This window comes from Toxorhynchites rutilus, chromosome 3 (genome assembly GCF_029784135.1).
Source record: "Toxorhynchites rutilus septentrionalis strain SRP chromosome 3, ASM2978413v1, whole genome shotgun sequence".
Lineage (NCBI taxonomy): Eukaryota > Metazoa > Arthropoda > Insecta > Diptera > Culicidae > Toxorhynchites > Toxorhynchites rutilus.
This window is the reverse complement of record NC_073746.1, coordinates 256436261-256456410: the sequence shown is the minus strand read 5'-3', so window position 1 is coordinate 256456410 and position 20150 is coordinate 256436261. Positions and strand designations below refer to the sequence as shown.

At 40.4% G+C, this 20150-nt stretch overlaps 2 protein-coding genes across 4 annotated transcripts in view; both read left to right on the top strand.

The window, feature by feature from the left end:
• LOC129780125 (60S ribosomal protein L36) overlaps window positions 1–20150 on the top strand; it is a 378186-nt gene that overhangs the window by 273429 nt on the left and 84607 nt on the right. The gene's annotated exons all lie outside the window — the stretch shown is intronic.
• LOC129780118 (phosphoenolpyruvate carboxykinase [GTP]-like) lies at window positions 3419–5886 on the top strand. Its single transcript, XM_055788077.1, has 3 exons — window positions 3419–3691; window positions 3748–4342; window positions 4405–5886. The coding sequence occupies exons 1-3, from the start codon at window positions 3663–3665 to the stop codon at window positions 5722–5724; spliced, it is 1944 nt and encodes a 647-aa protein (XP_055644052.1). The 5' UTR covers window positions 3419–3662; the 3' UTR covers window positions 5725–5886.

Genomic DNA, 20150 nt, shown 5'->3' with positions numbered 1-20150 from the left:
GACGAGACCATGTAAACTATGAAAAACAAACACAATCAATAATTAGGAAAGCAAAGTCGATTTTTTCAAGTGTGTGTTATTTTTAAAAACTCAGTGGCTTTAATTTAATATGTCGATCATTTGAATCGGTTCAGTAGTTCAAAAGTAATGGTTTTTTTGAAACAGGCTGTTTTGGAAAAAAGGGGAAAAAATGATTTTTCAGACCACCATAAAATGGAAATGGGCACCCTAACGAAAAAATAAAAATATACAGGTCTAATATTTTGCGATAAGGAACAAAACTACCAATTTTCACGAAAATCTGAAAACCACTATATCGGTTTGACATGGAATAATTTCAACTGTCCAAACGACTCTCTTTCAAACGAAATTGACGCTAAATATACTTTATTTTGAGCATTCAAGAATGTATGAGATTATCTTGTTGAAGTTCTAACTGTTTGTGTTACAATGAAATATATTCGAGGTGGTGGTCTTATAGAAGTTAGACAGAGTGTATATAAATTGAGTTTTTTTAAGGTTAAATTTGACTCTGTAAACGTTAGATGATAAGTAATTGAGTCTGATAAATAAACGTTTTTTGGAAAAAAAAGAGCCACAAAATTATTATCGCAGAGAAACAGTACATAGTCACTATGTTGTCTCAAATAATTTAGGCTTAAATATGATAATTTCAGCTGTCCAGTTTTTATAAAAAACCATTTCAAAATTCATAAGTATTATCAATGAAAAATTCAAAATGTCAATAAAAAAAAATGTCAATAATAATAATAAACTTGCCATTATGGTTAATAACCTGGAAAATTCGTGTTGGCATACTATTTACCTAATCCTGCAGAACGCATTTCTCAATATTTTCACATGTCTCCGAAATTGCGGCCTTGAGTTCATCAACCGCAGTATGCTGCTATCCCTCAGCGTAGATTCTGCGTACTAGGATCCTCCAAAAATTCTAGTCTGGAGAGTGAGCTAGCCAGTCCAATAAGTCAAGTTTTTAGTTCTTAGTCCATTGCTTAATTTCCTTGTTGATATCAATAGCGGCATTCTCTTGTTGGGATGTAAATTTTTTTGCGACGAAATCGGTAGGAGAGAGGATTACAGAACATGTATGTAATCCTTGTTATTCATTTTGAAGGATGTGAAAGCTATCTTGAAGTTTCCGGTTGTTCAGAATACCGCCTAAATCATGCACAAGCTTCTACCAAAGTTCCTGGTTGAAAAATACTATCCCTCCTTCGTAAATCACACCAGTACCAGATGAAACCATCAGGACCGACTTGCACTGTAGTCACGCGTATTCTAGAGCTTGCCACTCAGAATGCATTCAAGGCGTATTGTTTGCCATTGAAATCCCAACTAAGTACTAATAAAAATGACGCAATACTACGTTGAGACGGCGAAGTTCTCCTAGGAACGTTAGTGCCATTTAAGAAGAAGAAGAAGATCGTAGCAACACACCAATACACTAGAATATAAAACTAAGCGTTTTTTGTTCACAATGACACAAAGTAGCAAGGTCATCGCCTGGTCTTATAGAAGTTGGACAGATTAATAAAAGATTTAGTGATTAATTTAATTAAATTTAAATACAGATTATTTAAAATAATTGAAAATAACAATTTTATAACATAGGGATGGAAAAGGATATTTATTTTATGAGATACCTGCTCCTCTTTCGCGCTATCGGTCACGGACAAAACCTAATACTGGATTGAACTAGAATTTGGGATGAAGCGAGTGAGGTAGTTTGGTTTGATGAAGAGGACAGGAATCATACAGAGATATCATTTCTCTCGAGAAATTGGTAAAGTATGAGCATAAGGTTGAGATAACGACTAGCTAAGATGTCTCTAACCGGTAAGCCAGATTGCCTTCCTAGTACCCTAAGTGATTCTAAAAGATGAGCCCTGGCAGAATGAAAGTTTGTACAGACCACATGATCTACGAAAAAAAAATCGAAAGAGAATATTCGAAACTATTGAAAAAAATTGGTCGGGACGAAGTTATCCGATTTTGTTAGTTTGTAGATAAAACAGAAATATAGTTTATTCAGCTCGACGAAATTTTTACCTATGGTTATGTCGCTCATGCAATTCAAGGATCTTCCTAGTCAAATAGTGGCGCGTCCACATACTACGTGAAAAATCATGAGTTCAATCCAAGGATCCTCCAATCCAAGGATTATTCTTGTAGTTGGCTTTTTCATGACTAGAGGTGAATGGACTTTGTTGTTTGTCTCTATGATAGAGTAATATCAATCAAGCGGCTTATATAATTTCATATGCTCTGATCTAAAATCTGGAATCTGTAATCCGCATCAGAAATTTTAAATCTAGAACCTGAATCTGGAATCTGCGTTTGAAATTTGAGTTTGAAAACTGAATCTAGATATCTGAATGCGCAAACTGGTCATTCTGCATATTGTCATTTAATCAATTCGCATATTGCATCGTATATTATTCGTCGTCGCCTTGATTGGCCTGGTCAACGATAAAATAAATGCGGAAAATCTGCGAATGCGGAATAAATCGGTGCGATATATTATTGAACCCTCACACTACAGAAAATCAACAATGTTCTCCTCTTCCCCAAATGATATTCGTTCATCCGAAAATTTTACCGATGATTAAAAAATTGAAATCAGTCCTATTAGGAGTATAGCCATGCGACTGACGGGAGATTTTATTTTGACTCAATGCAATTCATAATTCTAAACTGGGTTAGCACCCATAGCACTTACAGAATCCAGATTTGACACTTCATACATTATTCATTCTATCCCGAACTTTTTGATGCAAATCGGATCCATTGAAGCAGCAAGTTTTGAACGCGGAAGACAAAGTTCCCTCCCTTCAACTGATGTACGAACATTCAATTCCAATTGTTCGTATTCCACAACAGACAACCGGATGTAGTCGACAAAGTGGGCTAACTTTTCAATCAGATTTGAAAGTTTTTCTCCGAATGATATGGTGCTTGGGTAGAGGAAAACTAGCTTGATGTGGAGGCAACGAACACATATCACTAATGCGAGAAATGTGAGCAAACAATCGAACGGTTTGAGAACATTCAAAGTTCTGTTTTATTCATTTTAACATTTTTTCGAAATATCGATAATGACATTTTATTTCAAAAGCTGATCTAAATTTAGTGTAACTCTTTCAAATTTACGCATTAGACTAGCATGATTCTGACATAAAAATCGTGCCGTTGATACGAGAATTCAAAATAACAACATTACCACTGTCCAGAACATTGTTCGTTTTGTGCTCGAGCAAAAGCAATTTGGCGATGATAACAGCTAGAATAAACCGCCTTGATTTTACCTCCGGGGTCAACCAATCGGCGCAGAGAATGATATGTTCTGCCCCAACAAAAAATCATAACTCAGCCATATATAAGGACCCGCGTCCGACTGCTCAGACAGGACATATTATTCAAGCGTGTGAAATGAAAATAGCCAGTGTCGATTTTAGCGAGTGTTGCGTGTTAAAAATCAAATGCGGCAATTATTACAAATTTGAAATAAGTTAATTTCGATTCGTATTGAAAAAGTACCATTACAGTGATTGCTGTAAAAAAAAATATTCAAAAAATCAAAAAAAAAATCAAAAACTGAAAATTTCTAAAAAAAATTACACCGTAAACTAATCAAATTGAAAATGCCTCAGGTTATCGGAAAACTTTCACAGTAAGTATTCGAATGATGTTTCCTCCCATCAGCATAATAACGTATTTCCCCTTCAGGCTGCCATCCGCCAATGGCTGCAGCCCGAAACTACGTGCCTTCGCTAAGGATCAAATTCGTGGCATCACCGTTATCAACGGAAATCTTGGTCAACTTTCGGCCAAGATCCGTGCATTCGTTGAGGAATCTGTAGCCATGTGCCTACCGGAGCGTATCCATATCGTCGACGGAAGCGAAGAGGAAAGTACGACCCTCTTGGCTACCCTCCAACATCTGGGGACGATCGAACCACTGCCGAAATATGAAAATTGTTGGCTTGCGCGCACCAACCCAGCTGATGTGGCTCGAGTTGAGTCGAAAACCTTTATATGTACCAAACATCCAGAGCAGGCTATTCCAATTCCCAAAGACGGCGTCAAAGGAACACTTGGGAACTGGATCAGTCCCGAAGACTATGAGAGAGCCGTTCAGTCACGATTCCCCGGGTGCATGAAGGGACGCACAATGTACGTAGTGCCGTTCTCCATGGGACCCATTGCTTCCCCTCTTTCCAAGTTTGGAATTGAAATCACCGATTCGGCGTATGTTGTTTGCTCGATGCGTATTATGACTCGCATGGGACAGGAAGTTCTTGAAAAATTAGCGGATAACTCGGTAAGTCACACTACTCTCTGCTTCTAGTTCCCAGCACTAAGCATATTATTTTCCCATCACAGGACTTTATCAAATGTCTCCACTCTGTCGGAACACCGGCCAGCGGGAAAATCAATATGCCATCCTGGCCATGCGATCCCGAACGCACCATCATTTTACACAAACCAGCTAACAACGAGATTGTTTCTTATGGATCGGGATATGGAGGAAATTCGCTGCTTGGAAAGAAATGTTTCGCTCTCCGCATTGGAAGTACAATAGCTCAGCGCGAAGGATGGCTCGCTGAACATATGCTGATTCTAGGCATCACTGATCCGAATGGCGTGAAGAAATACATTGCTGCCGCCTTCCCCTCGGCATGTGGTAAGACCAACCTCGCTATGATGAACCCAACTTTGCCCGGATACCTAATGGAGTGCGTAGGTGACGATATCGCATGGATGAAGTTCGACTCAAACGGCCAGCTACGTGCGATCAATCCAGAGAATGGGTTCTTCGGAGTCGCTCCTGGAACGTCATCACAAACCAATCCTAACGCTATGAAAACCGTGTACAAAAATACGATCTTTACGAACGTAGCATCCACCTCGGATGGAGGTATTTTCTGGGAAGGAATGGAAAATGAGATCGATCCGGATGTAGAGATCACTGACTGGTTGGGTCAGCCATGGAAGCTCGGAGAATCGAAAACTCCAGCTGCTCATCCAAATTCACGCTTCTGCGCTCCCGCTAGTCAATGTCCCATAATCGATCCCTCTTGGGAAGACAACGAAGGGGTACCAATCTCCGCTATTCTTTTCGGCGGACGTCGTCCGGAGGGCGTACCGCTGGTTTATGAAGCTAACTCGTGGGCCCATGGAGTTTTCATTGGATCGGCAATGCGTAGCGAAACGACGGCCGCTGCTGAACACAAAGGCAAGATGATATTGCACGATCCCTTTGCGATGCGTCCCTTCTTCGGTTACAATTTCGGCGACTACTTGAAGCACTGGTTAGGTATGGAAAAGCTGGCGGCTAAAGTCGGAGGTCATATGCCGAAGATCTTCCACGTCAACTGGTTCCGCAAAGATGCCAACGGAAAATTCCTCTGGCCAGGATTTGGTGAGAATACCCGCGTTCTGGAGTGGATTTTGCAGCGTGTCGATGAGAAAGATTGCTACCAGGAGAGCGCCATCGGGCGCATTCCCGCCCCGGGAGCCATGAACTTCGAAGGGTTGAGAGGTTCAGTGGATGAAAAAGAATTGTTTTCGATCCCGAAACAGTTTTGGCTGGATGAGGTTGAAGCAATCGAACAGTACTACAACAACCAGCTTCCGCAAGATTTGCCCTTATCCATTGCACAAGAGTTGGCTGATTTGAAGAGACGCGTGATGCAGATGTAATTTTTAAAGCGTTTATTCAGAGTATTTAGGTTAATTCAGTTTTCATTGCCATTGATTAATATAAGTTATCGTAAGGTGAAAAAAAAAATTAGATTGTTGAGTAAAATAGATGTGTACTTGAGGCATATTTCAATAAAGATTAGAATTAATTCCTCTCTTAAACACTTGTCTTTTTAATACATAGCGTACAACAGCTGAATACTTAAACAATCCAACGAAAACGAACGGTAACAACTCAGGTTAGCGATTAACCATGGGGTGATAATATATGGGTTAACAGTCCCGTTCATGCAAATGACGAAATTCATGCCAATTCGACTAGTCATTGGCAGCACCATCTCAGATTGCAGTGAAACGTTGAGGGGTTGAAGACATTGGCCATTTAAGCAACTTTGCATACTTCAAATATCCAAAAAATAATTAGACTACTTTTGACGTAGGACTACATCTTTTATTTCTATATTGTTCAAAGGGGTATAAGTTTTGAGCGTTAATACCTCTTTTCCAGCTGAACGAAATGGTATGATAACCACTTAATTCGAAAGATACGTCTACGCATTATACGCTGGTTATTCATTGATCCAAAAACTTGTTTCAATAGCTTAAAAATTGCTTAGAAAACAGACGATCGAAATCACTCAAATCTGTATAAAAACTGGTGCCCGTTCGGCAGTTCACTTAGTTGTGACTGTGACGTGGCTAGAGAATGCTCTCGTTCGTTCGCGAACGCGCTATGGTTTCATTTCTCAAACCCCTTTTTATTCTGCCACCGGTCCGGAGGAACCTCTAGCGAAAAACAAAGTATCGATGATTATTCGATACAATTGCGCACAAAGGGGGATATGGGCTATGGATTCGATAGCAGAGAATACGAAATTTTGATATGGGATGGAGAACATTTCACAATTTCACAAAAAGCAACAATGCCTGTTTTGAATGTTCACGAAGGCTTTGAGTAGATTGGTGCGGATGCAAACATGGGTTCCTTAGGGCATCCGCACCAATGCGTTGTTACAGACATTTTGACAACCCTCACCATAACGCAGCAACCCCACTGGTGGTTGCGGTTCAGGTGTGGGAAATAATAATCTGCCTCTCGGTGAATAGTGAGTTAACAAATTTGGCAACGCGATAGCAACCGAGCCAAGTGTTGCTATTTTCAACAAACGTCAAACATCTGTTGTGGGTTTCATTCGTCTTGTGTTCGTTTTTTGTGATTTTGCTCTAAAATATTGTTTCGGAAGTGTATATATTACATTTATCTACCAAAAAATGAACGCGACGAAAAGAGAATTAACTGACACTTGTCATTTCTTCTAGTAATAGCAATCGTATTTAGCAACCTGCGGTGTGCGTTTGTGGCCGAGGTTACCACGACATCGAACACGTTGTTTGGTCGTGTGAGGTGTATCTTGTTGCCAGATCGAATTTAGAGAACTCCCTTCGGGCTAGAGGAAGGCAGCCCAATGTGCCGGTGAGAGATGTGTTGGCCCGGTTAGACCTTGATTACATGTCTCAAATATATGTTTTCCTTAAATCTATCGATGTTCGTGTGTGATTATCCTTATATCCTTATACCCTCCATTTCTTCCTTTGTGAGTAATTGGTCCGCTTGCTATAAACAGAAGAATGAAATGTAAATTCACAACTGATGTACGAATAGATTTAAGAATTGAGTGTGTGTGATTATCAACATTGTAATAATTTCCTTATACCCCATCCTTTTCCTGAGAAAATGTCACCCTTTTAATCTCGAGTCCACCACGAGTAATCGGTTTCCCACATTACTAACCATAGATTTAAGAAAATTGTTCATATATATAGTTTTAAAAATATATTTAAGATTTCGGCTCCTTTAAACTTATGTAACTGAGCCTGTAAAAATAAACGAATTTATAAAAAAAAAAAAACCTGCGGTGCGAAAAAGAAGTGATATTAGGCTGTCAAAAAAGTACTGCGGTATTTTTTTTTTGAATTTTCATTTGTTCATAAAATTAGTTACAATCATCTGTTTTAAGTCAAATATGCGCCGTTTTGTTCGATGACTTGTTCCCAACGAGATGCCAACTTCATAATACCCCTGTTATAGAAGCTCGCTTCCTTATTGGCAAAAAACTCGGATAGCCAATTTCCACAGGCCTCTTTTGTGGCTAACTTCTGACTACCTAGCTCGTTCGCCATGGACAAAAACAGGTGGTAGTCACTTGGTGCAAGGTCCGGACTATACGGCGGATGCAAAAGAACCTCCCATCCGAGCTCCTGGCGCGTCACCAAAGAAGTGTGTGGCCTGGCGTTGTCCTGATGGAAGACAATGCGGCCTCTGTTTATCAAAGATGGCCTCTTCTTCATGAGTGCTACCTTCAAGCGGTCCAGTTGTTGGCAGGTCCGAATTGAGCGTTTGGCCATAGGGAAGCAGCTCATAATAGATTATTCCTTGACAATCCCACCAAACACACAGCAGAACCTTCCTGGCCGTTAATTAGGGCTTGGCCACCGTCTGAGCCGCTTCAGCAGACTTCGACCACGACCGTTTGCGCTTCACGTTGTCGTAAGTGACCCACTTTTCATCGCCAGTCACCATCCGCTTCAGAAACGGGTCGATTTTGTTGCGATTCAGCAGCGATTCACCCATACATCGAGCTTCCTTGTAAATCCAAGCTTCTTCAAATGGTTAATAACGGTTTGATGACTTATCCCCAGCTCAGGCAGGCCTTCCGGAGCGTGGCGCATCTTCGGAGACCTCTACACCAGAACGAAAACGTTGAAACCCTCGTTGTGCGGTGGAAATGGAAACTGTATCGGGTCCATAAACTGCACAAATTTTTTGCCAGCTTGAGATGCATTTTTGCCTTTGTCATAGTAGTACTGTAAAATATGTCGAATTTTCTCTTTATTTTGCTCCATATTTGCGACACTATAACTCACGAACGACTTAACCAAACAAAACACTGTCAAGGACTATATTATAGCGCGCAAAAATACCTTTCCAACAAGCTATAGTATGACTCGATACAATGAATACAACTAGAACTACGCGCTTACAACGACACCTTGCGGAAATACCGCAGGACTTTTTTGACAGCCTAATACTATAGCAACCGCGATAGCAACAACGGGTGCGCAAATCGACGAGTTAATAAATTGGCAACGGCTAAAACTCGAGACTAGAAACCTTGAATAGTAACGCATTGGTGCGGATGCCCTTACGTCGTTGGTTTTCATACCATTAGATGCAGAGAGTTTATGTACCGAATTGCACGTAATGGTTGTTGATTTATACATTGACAAAAATGTATAATGTGGTGGAACATACGAGGGCGGTCCGATAAGTACTTAGCCTCATCGCCCGATGTTGTCAGTATCGCAAGAGAGATTACATATCGTGTAGTACATTCTCGTAAATGGTTACTGTCAAAATTTCAGCCGAATCGGACTCGTAGTTTTGTTTTGACTGTGTGTGGAAGCGGGTGTGTCCGCGGATTTGAGAAAAATGGAAAAAACAGGAAGTGGGTTATATCTATGGTATAACCGCAAGGGTGACGTAGGACTATCGTTGATTTAGAGATCATTTGTTTGAAGTTGAATCGAAATCCATTCTGAATGAATGAATAAATTAATATTTGGGGGACTTCGAAAACGAGAGCGTTACGTTGCATCCAATATAGGATACGAAAAACCTTGTTCTAAATTATAGTCTTCAAAAGCTTTCCTGCTAACTGCACTTGATTGACAAATCACAAAACCAAAGGTATTATATGGATATTTTATGGATAGAAAACATTAAAATAAACTTTTTCGCTTGAATATAATTTTCAATTCCAAGGGGAACTGGCAGATTATTTTCCAGCAACGATTAGATATTTCCACATTTTGCTCGATACTGGAAGCCCACCAGTAGTTAATACTAACTCGATAACCACCTGTTAATAGCACTTGATTGAAAAATATTTGGTCACAGTGTTACATGGATAGAAAACATTGAAATAAACTCTTTCACATGAATGTATTTTTAAATTCCCAGAGGAACTGGCAGATTATTTTCCAGTAATGATTAGATCTTTCCGGAACTTTCTCGATGCTGAATGGCATCCAAACGGAAAGAATTTCGCGCGTGTATTTGTGTGTGTAGCGATGTCTTCCCGGGGAACCGTTTGTGGCATCACTCTCCTCCTGATGGATTCCCTTCTGGCCTAAGGTGCACAAACAGGCTCTTGGTGACACCGTTCATCCGCGCTTTCATGATAAACACGAAGAGCTTCACCACAACAGCGACAACATGCTCCAATCGCTGTTCAATTAGAACTGAGTGGATTTCCGAGCGGCGCTCGCTTATATACCGATTGGTGATTTCAATAGCCTGTTTTGAGAACAATTTTAAGGCTATTGAAACAAGTTTTTGGACCAAAAAGTAACAAGTATAAAACGCGTAGACATTTTATCTTTCGAATGAAGTGTTTATCATACCATTTCGTTCAGTTGTTTAGGAGCTATTAACGCTCAAAATATCGGTCTCCGGCGTAACGCTTTCGGTTTCGAACCTTTGATTTTACACCCCGGTATAGAAATGAAAGACGTAGTCCTACGTCAAAACTAAATTTCGTCGTCGCCACGGCCAAATTGATTGAATTGCACTACGAACTGCTACTCCACCCACCGTATTCTCCAGATTTGCCCAGTGCCTCGAGAAAACCTCGAGAAAACCTATTTTATAGACGAATGCTCTCGATGCAAAGCAATTTTCTACAACAAAGTTGGACGTGACGTGGGGATTTTCAGTAACGGAACAAAACTCGTTCATTTGGCAGTACAGCAAACGTAGCCCTGTTAAACGACGGCGTGGTCAGAAATTAGGATCAGGATTTGATTAATCAGCTCAAAAAAATTTCTTACGAGTATCAGCTAGAAAATGAAAGAGGAGTACCATAGGATTCATGCTGTGCTTTTTACCTGAGATCTTCAGAAGCTTTTCTGCTAATTGTATTAGATTGAAAAATCATAAAACAAAATGTATTTGGTCGCAGAATACTGCGATATGGATAGAAAACATTTCAATAAACTCTATCGCTTGATTGTAATTTTCAATTCCAAGGGGAACTGGCAGATTATTTTTCAGCAACGATGACATCTTTCCGGATTCTTCTCGATTCTTCTCGAAGTCCACCAGTGGTTAATACTAACTCGATAACCACCAAACGAAAAGAGTTGCGCGCGTGTATGTGTGTGTGTGGCGGCTGCTCCGATGCCTCGAGCGGAACCAATTTTCGATGCTGGTACTTTCTAGGTCGCCTTTTCAGTAGCATCACTCTCCTTCTGATGGATTCCTTTCCGGCCTAAGGTACACAAACAGCTCTTGGTGACACCGTTCATCAGCGCTTTCATGATGAACTTCACCACCATCTTCTCCACACAACGACAACATGCTCGAATCGCTGTTAAATAATAACTGAGTGGATTTCCGAGCGGCGCTCGCTTATATACCATTGGTGATTTCAATAGCTTGTTTTGAAAGCAATTTTAAGGCTACAAGTTTTTGGATAAAAAAGTAACAAAAGTAGACAGTTTATAATTGAAATGAAGTGTTTATCATACCATTTCGTTCAGTTGTTTAGGAGCTATTCACGCTCAAAATCTCGGTCTCCGGCGTAACGCTTTCGTTTTCAAAACTTTGATTTTACACCCCGGTATAGAAATGAAAGACGTAGTTCTACGTCAAAAAGTGATTGTATCTCGAGAACGGTTAGTCCTAGGATGAAACGTTATATATAGTTTTTCATGTAGAATAGCATTTAAATTCCATTTTATGTTACTTCTCTTAAATGATTAGGATTTCACAACGTATTGAAATTTCATAAATTTTCAAAAAATCATATCTCCATTTTGGCGAGTTGGCCACGGCACCACTGTACGTCAAACTTTGTTGAATTGGGTGGGGTTTCCAATAAAAATATGCAAAAACAAAATCAAAAGGGGTGCTTTGAGATACAAAAGTTATTAGTATTAAATTAAATTGATGGGTAAAGTTTTTTATACAGATGAAAGGGATATCCGGCAACTATCCGGTATCCGGCCTATCCGGCCAATATTTGCTATTCGGCCGGATACCGGATATTAGAAAAAAAATCAATAATTTCTCATTTACACAAGATAAATAATATTTTTTTGAAAATAAATTAATATTAATTCAAAACATCGATTTATTAACACTATCACGTTTTTTTTTAATTTTTTATCCGACCGATTATGAATTGCTTCGTACACCAGGCCGGCTTCAGAGAACAGTCTTTCTTTATAAACACTACTGCAAGGAGCTGAAAGGTAAATTCTAGCAAACCTTGCCAATTTGGTTACTGCTTAAAGTTTAATGCCTACCAAACGTAAGAAACGTGATTGCGATCCATTCGAAATGATTTCGCATAACAGTCCATTACGTTAGCAATAGGATTTTCCTGAACTATCATTTAAATTAGTCACTTCGTTGAAACTGTTCCAATATGCACTACAATAGATCAAACTAATGGTCGCAGTGGTATAGTGCTCCTACAGAAGAGAAAACTGTTCCAAAAGGTGTTGTGAGCTTCGCGTATGGAGTTTAATTCAGTTTCGTCTCTTTTGCTTCGTTTAATTTTGTTTGTGTCGAAGTAAGTCTACCGTCTCTCCGATTATCATCCCTGAAGACAGTTCCATGTTTTTTAATCTTGGATGAAAATAATTGATTGATTTTTTTTTATCCAAAATATATATTTTTATTAAGGCTCATATGGCGTCAGCCTAACGGGGCCGGGAGTTCAATATTTTGACAATGTTTGCTTACAACTAGTAATATGTAACCGATTACTCGCGGTTGGCTCGAGGTTAGTATTACAAGTGTTCTCATAATTGGGATGTTGCAGTTTTCAGTGCTCTGTACGTGTGCCCGACATGGGATACTTCTATTGGGATGCAGCTGACCGTTAATCAGCAACGCCCCCTAGTCTGCACCCCATATCTAGCGTGGTGCGTCTTTCTCGACTCGACATGGGATACTTCCTATTGGGATGCAGCTGACCGTTAATCAGCAACGCCCCCCTAGTCTGCACCCTATATCTAGCGTGGTGCGTCTTTCTCGACTCGAGGAATCCAGGACTTAATGATCACTAGCCGGCGCAATCATCAGCTCGTGTAGAGTTGTCATGAGCGGTACAACCTTTGGCTCTTGTTGAATCATCAGTGGCCTGCACAACGTTCGGCCCGTGTATCTGTAAAGAGTGTGTGTATGTATTGCCGCGACTCAGTAAAAGTTTATAGATCTGATAGGAGGGATATGAAACAGGGACACAACGAAGGAAACATCATTAAACGTTGACATCGGCGTTTCTGAGGAACAGGTATAGATGGAGATGGAGATGGAGCAGAAGATCAGGATCACGGCTACCTATAATATCCCGGACGGGGTTATCCGATTGTCTGCCATGTGCCCTCAATGCTCTGGAGAGCTGAGAGAGGGCAGCATGGAACCGGATACACGACCAGGCAACATGCTCGATGTCGTGGTAGCCATCGCCACAATCACATAGATTGCTTGCTGCGAGCCCAATGCGATAAAGATGCGCGTTTAGGTTGTAGTGATTGGACATAAGCCGAATGAAATGAAATCACGACCTACATTCAATCCCTTGAACCATGCACTCGTCGAGACCTTAGGGATAATCGTGTGTAACCAACGACCGAACTCATCTTCACTCCACATGCGCTGCCAACTTACGAGCGTGTGCTGACGAGGAATGTGGAGAAATTCATTAAAGGTAATTTGCCTTTCAAAAAGTGTGCCTTCTGAAGCGCCCACCTTAGCTAGCGAGTCCACTTTCTCATTCCCCGGTATCGAGCAATGAGAGGCTAAGGTAATCTTGAATAATTTTTCGACCAAAACACTCAATAGATGTCTTATTTTTGTTAGGAAATAAGATGAGCGTTTATCAACTTTCATTGAGCGGATTGCCTCTATTGAGCTGAGACTGTCTGAAAAAATAAAATAGTGGTCGATGGGCAATGTTTCAATGATCCCTAATGCGTAATATATCGCACCCAGTTCAGCGACATACACGGAACAGGGATCTTTGAGTTTGAAAGAGGCACTGGAAATTTCATTGAAGATGCCGATGCCAGTGGACCCGTTTATGAATGAACCGTCAGTAAAGAACATTTTATCAGATCTAACTTTCCCATATTCTGCCGAAAATATCGGCGGAATAGAATCGGAGCGTAGGTGATCTGGGTTTCCATGGATTTTTTGTCGCATGGACAGATCAAAAATGACAGAGGAATTGCAGAAGTATGGGAAGCAAACTTAGTTGGAGATGCCTGGTGAAGGGTGCACGTCGTGGGTAAGGTATTTCAGTTTTCTCCGTAGAGAATTCGATACCCAGCTTAAGGGCCCACGTGAACAGATTGTTTAGGGTATCTTGCAACGACTTTTGCAGAACGACGGGATTAGTACCCGTGATGGAAATGACTCCATCGTCTGCAAGTTGTCTCAGCGTGCAGTCTCTAGTTAGACAATCATCCATATCATTGACGTAAAAACTGTACAAGAGGGGGCTTAGGCAGGAGCCTTGCGGTAGGCCCATAAAACTGTAACGAGAAGATTCCGAGCTGCCATGAGAGAAAATCATGTGCTATTCTGACAGTAAATTGTACAGGAAGACAGTTGATTGATGTTCTTTGCTTATTTGAATTCGTAGTGCTTACTCTAACTCGACTAGTATTAAAATTATTTCAATATATTCACACACATTTCATCATCATTTCATCAATCCTACTCAGAAAAAAAATATTTTCAATATTCCTTACAAAAAAATTAATACTCTATTAACACTAGAACTACCGACGTTTAATATATACCTAGTTCTTCCGCACCCGTCAAACGGACGGATTTTTGATTAGCGCTTTTGTTGTATTTTTTTACTTAGTTTATGCTAATGAAAGAATGTGATTTGACGAAAACAACATTTAATATAACACTTCATATGTTTTTAATTTAAAAAATAAGCAAAAAGGTTTATATTTACATTTATAGGTCTATGTCTATGAGGCACATATCTTACAAAACATGTTATTCTGGATGACCACCTGCACAAACGTATTTGTTGCATGTATTGCAAGTATACATGGCTCTGTTTTTGTTGCATAATGGTATTTGACAAGATTTTCGTTCTTGAGATCTTTTAATTAAGTTTTCTGTACAATCCATTGCTTTGTTTGGTTGTTTTTTTTTTGAGGAAGCTTGTTCTCTGCAGTACTTATGTTCATTGGAAAGTTCTTCTGCTAAATGAAACAAGAATTGTTTTCTGGTTATGTTCTCATCACAAGTCTCTTTGTATAAAATCCACGAATTGATTGCTGCCAAGTCCAAAATATAGTAGAACACTTGCAATGGCCATCTACGAGACCCTGCTTTTACTCTATATTTGCGTGCCATCTGGTCAACTACGTCTACTCCAAACTTGGTTTTATTGTAAAACGATACAATTTCAGGTATTTCTATTTCTACAATCTAAATTTCATAACTGCTTCAAATTCTAAATATATCGGACAACTATTGTGCGTAAACTGCACGAAATTGCATGTCTAATTGAATGCAAATAATTATTGATGTCCACCATTCCATAGATGATGCATAGATTGTTATAAACTTTGAAATTGCCAGATCCGTCAATTTGACGGCTCTCGGTAGAAATAGATATAGATGGTACTGATTATGGAAGTTAAAGCCGGTAAACTGGAATTGAATATGAATAATGAACTATCCTTACATCTCATGAAAAGTCATCGCAAAGTTCTAGAACAATACATAGAAATTATATAAAATTCTTGACCATGAAATTTGAAATCCATCAAATTGACGGTTTTGGTGGTTCTAGTGTTAAGGTATATTCATTCTATACGGAAAATTTAATTATAGTTCATGTAAAGATGTATGTATCACTCCCTAAATTATAATATTTTATTATCCTCATGCACACATGCAGTTTCTCCCAATTTCGTATTTGCAAATGAAGAGCCGAATATCCGGCTTTCCGGCCTCGAAGCTTGGCGGATATCCGGTATCCGGCCGAACTACTATCCGTTTCATCAGTTTTCATCAACTTTTTTAAAAATTGTTAACTACGGCTTTAGCCGTACTGCCCGGCTTAGCTCACCTCGTGTTTTATATTTCTCTCAGGGTCGGTTTTGGCCCTCGGGAGGACTGTTTCGACCTCGGTTGGACCACCAGCAAAACGGATTTGCGAAATGCGGACACAAGAAGCTGCCTATGCAAAATGGACTGGCATTGATTATTTAATAGAATAGAGCAGAGAAGTTAGTTTTTGATTTTTCTATATTTTTTCGGTTTAAAGGGTTAGTATCGGTACCGTTTTCGTTGGGGCCCTTCGTTGTCCTTCGTGGTCGTCGTCGTCGCTGTGGTTCACCGGTGCTGATGGGAGGGGGAGGCGTTCTGTCCGTGATGATGCTTGGAAACGTGGTGGTAGGTGGCCGGAGTTTCTCGGCAGGACACCCGAGGATGGGGTAGCGTGATTGAGGGTCCTATTCCACAAGAGGTCTTCTCTCTCTACCTCTGTTACTTCACTCTACCACTCACTTTTTTTCTTTCACGACTCTTTTCTATCTTCGCAACTCACTGTCTTCCAACTCTCTTCTCCTCAAATTTCTGTTCCAACGATACCATAATTCTTCACTTGCGTGTCGTTTCCTGACTCCGGACTAAGTCACCGACTCAATCCAACATCTCCTTCCAAGTCACCTCCTTTCATATCATCCAGCTCCTTTCCTCCTCCTACTCCCTCCCATTTCCACCGGAAGGACATCTGTCAATCCTGACAGATGTCTCATTTCGCCCGACACGCAACCTCGTCGGGGCGATGTTGGGTTAGTATGTTTACATAAATTAAATCAAGGTATGTACATTTAACAACATTTATACCAGTCGAAGCAAAACAAAAATTGACTTACACACTAGACAGAAAATATTTACACAAACAACCTTTGGTGACCGAAGAATTTTGAAATGGTCGGTAACAATCCTCCCCGAGTTCGGGTAGAAAAATTGTGAATATAATTTTTCGTCAAACGTTTCGACCGCTTTCTGATTGAAGTTCGCTTTGTCCAAGTGAGCTCGGTCCGAAAACTGGATTCTGGTAATTACGAAGAACCGTCTGATGGCAACCTCGATCCACCATACCACATTAAAATTTCTTCCCGCACCTCACCATTTCAAACCACTATGTGCCACGATCAATGAACGCCGTCATCCCACCATCATCAAATCAATCTCATCTCTCTATCCTGATTTCTAAATCAAGAACGAAATAATTTCCTACTTCTCAATCATTCATCTATCAATCCCACTCTTACATGCGCTGGACGCGTCCGTCCTCATTCATTCTACCTCACATGTGGATTCATTCATACCGTTCTCTATTCTCATTTCCTTCTACGTTCCTCACAAAATATGTTACTATCGTCTGTATGATACTATCACTACTAGGCTATATAATGCTTCTGCCTAATCTATTTGGCTGAGGAACCGTGTAACTGATTCGGGGTCATAGGGCTTCATCGTCAAAATTCATCGACTCCGCGCTGTTTTTCAGGGTTATTTCTTTTTTGAAATAGCCTGCTACTGATCATCAACGTCGTAATGACTCCGGTCTCCAGCAAATTAGTCAATCATGTTCCAAACAAATTGCTCTAACGATATAATCAATTACCGTTGTATGCACTTCCAACTCTTCGAATCACGAGTTCGAAAGTGGAGTGCATTTATATCAACGAAGTACTCAACACATCTACTGAACGCACTTCGCACTATCACAATAGAAAGAGCGGAGATGTGAACCGCCATAAACAATGCAAATCATTGTTGTAACGGTTGAAGACTGTCAAATGACAGTTGTCATTCTAAGACATCCTAAACTAATTGAGAGACCAAATGTATTGTGTGGCTAAAGATGATCTAAAATGCGCTTGGGGTAAGTATCCTTCGCTAGTTGAATTTTATCTTGGGTTTTCTTTCAGGTTCCCAAACGTTTTCTGAAGTTAATCCGAAATCATTGGTAGGATCTGACTGAAAATTCAGCATTTCGGACCAAACGATAGTTGGACCTGAAGGAACAAAATGCGGATGAACAAAAACGATGAGGAACAAAACAACCAATAACTCATAAACATAATGATCAAACTAATTCTAGAAACACATGCAATAGGTAACTGTATACATAATATTCAATTAAATAAATTATCCTGGTTTTAGGTGGGCTGCTGGCCACACTCCCAGGTCTTTGCCATCATCGTCCTTAAGTTTATAGGACGAAGTGTCTATTCTGGAAACTACAGTAGCGGGTAGATATATTGACCCGTACTTGGCATTATATCGTTCGGAAGCATTGGATAGCTTCATATTCCTTCGGTAGACCCTCTGTCCTACCTGGAAGGGTTCAGCATATCGTCGATGTCGAAGATTGTAATGAGATTTTCCTGGGCATTTTTCAAATTGTTTTGGACTAAATCGTAAACGTCCAGGAATAACCCTCTACGCGATTCTATCAGTTGTTCAGGGGTTTGGTTTTGATTTTCGAGGAACCAACGATGGTCGGTTCCTTTAGTGAAAGCTTCATGACCATAAATCACGAAATAAGGCGTTAATTCTGTGGAAACATGTGAGAATGTATTAAGAACAAATTCTACTTCCGACAGTTTACTGTCCCAGAGTCTCTGATCACTTTTAACATAGGTTCGAATCGCGGCATTGATTGTCCGATTCACCCTTTCCACGGGATTGGCTTGTGAATGGTACTTAGAATTCAACCAATGTCGAATTCCGAACCTATCTAAAAGAGCCTTGAACTCTCGAGACAGGAACACTGTCGTATTGTCTAATATGATTAATTCAGGAGTGGAAAATCTGAAGAACCAGTGATCTTTCAAAGTACTACTTAGTGAATTACTATTGATGTTGCGCAACGGTGTAAGCATCACCCATTTACTGAACAGGTCAGCGATGACCAAGATATATTGGTTGCCTCTTTTACTTCTAGGAAGCGGCCCTAGATAATCTGCCGCTATTATTTGTCCTGGATGGGAAGTGATCCTTCGCTCTCCCATAGAAGGAATTACGGGTACTGAAGCTGCCTTTACCTCTTTACACACGGCGCACTTCTGAACATATTCTCTAATGTCCTTGGCCATTTATGGCCAGTAATACTTCAGTTTAATTCGGTTTAACGTTTTCTCAAATCCCATATGCATAGATTGATCGTGATTGTCTTCTAAAATTTTCTTTCGATTTGCTTGAGGGACAACGAGTTTCCACTCGAATCGAAAATCATGAGGTTCCATTTTTCACCTGAAAATCAACGAAATTATCTGGCTTATTTATAACTTTAATTTTCAGGTCCTCATACCACGTTGTCCCAGGGCCGTCGGAGACTACAGCAATACAGCGCGACAGTGCATCGGGGACAATGTTCTCTTTGCCCTTCCGATGAAGAATAGTCATGTGGTATTGCTGTAGGCTCAGACTCCACCTGCTGCAACGAGACGAGATTTTCCACTTTGTATTCAGGATGTGTGTCAAAGCGGATGAATCGATTATTAATGTGAAGTGAGACCCTTCTATGTACCCACGGAAAGCCTCAATGGAAAGGAGAGCTGCCAGTACTTCCTTCTCGAACGCGTGATAATTCCTTTGAGGTGTTGTCAATTTGTGTGAGAAGTAAGCTATGACTCTCTCGCTTCCATTCAGATTTTGCGTGAGAACTCCCGCTGCCGCGACATAACTAGCATCAGTTTGGATTGAGAATTCCTTCTGAAAATCTGGACTGACTAGAATGGGAGAACTTATTCACTTTTCTTTTATCAAACAGAAAGCTTTTTCAGCTTCGTCATTCCATCCTAGGATCTTGCTTTTAGTTTTTAGCAAATCGCTCAAGGGTGCCGTTACACCACTGAAATCGTCAATGAAGCGGCGGTAATAATTTGCCATACCCAAAAACCTTCGCAACTTGGTTATGGTATTTGGCCTTTCATAGTCGATAATTGGTTGTATTTTTACTGGATCTGCTCTGAGGCCGTTGGTGGATAAGAGATACCCAAGGAATGGTAATTCATTCACACCGAATCGGGATTTCTCCAGGTTAATTGATAAGTTTGCTTCTGTTAGTCGCCGAGCAACTTCACGAAGCAGCTGTAAGTGACCCTCAAACGTTTCGCTTACCACAACGATGTCGTCGAGGTAAACAAAAACGTTTGGTTCCAATTCACCATGCCCCAAGACTTGGTCCATCAGCCTGGCCAAAGTCGCAGGGCTGTTAGCCAGGCCGAATGGCAGCCTAGTGAATTGGAACATCCCTTTGTCCTGTATGCTGAATGCGGTATATTTTCTCGAGCTTTTC

Coding starts and splice junctions, on each gene's coding strand:
- LOC129780118 (XM_055788077.1), top strand. CDS start 3,663: ATGCCTCAGGTTATCGGAAAACTTTCACA. Junction 3,692..3,747: donor GTTATCGGAAAACTTTCACA/GTAAGTATTCGA, acceptor TTTCCCCTTCAG/GCTGCCATCCGCCAATGGCT. Junction 4,343..4,404: donor AAAAATTAGCGGATAACTCG/GTAAGTCACACT, acceptor TTCCCATCACAG/GACTTTATCAAATGTCTCCA.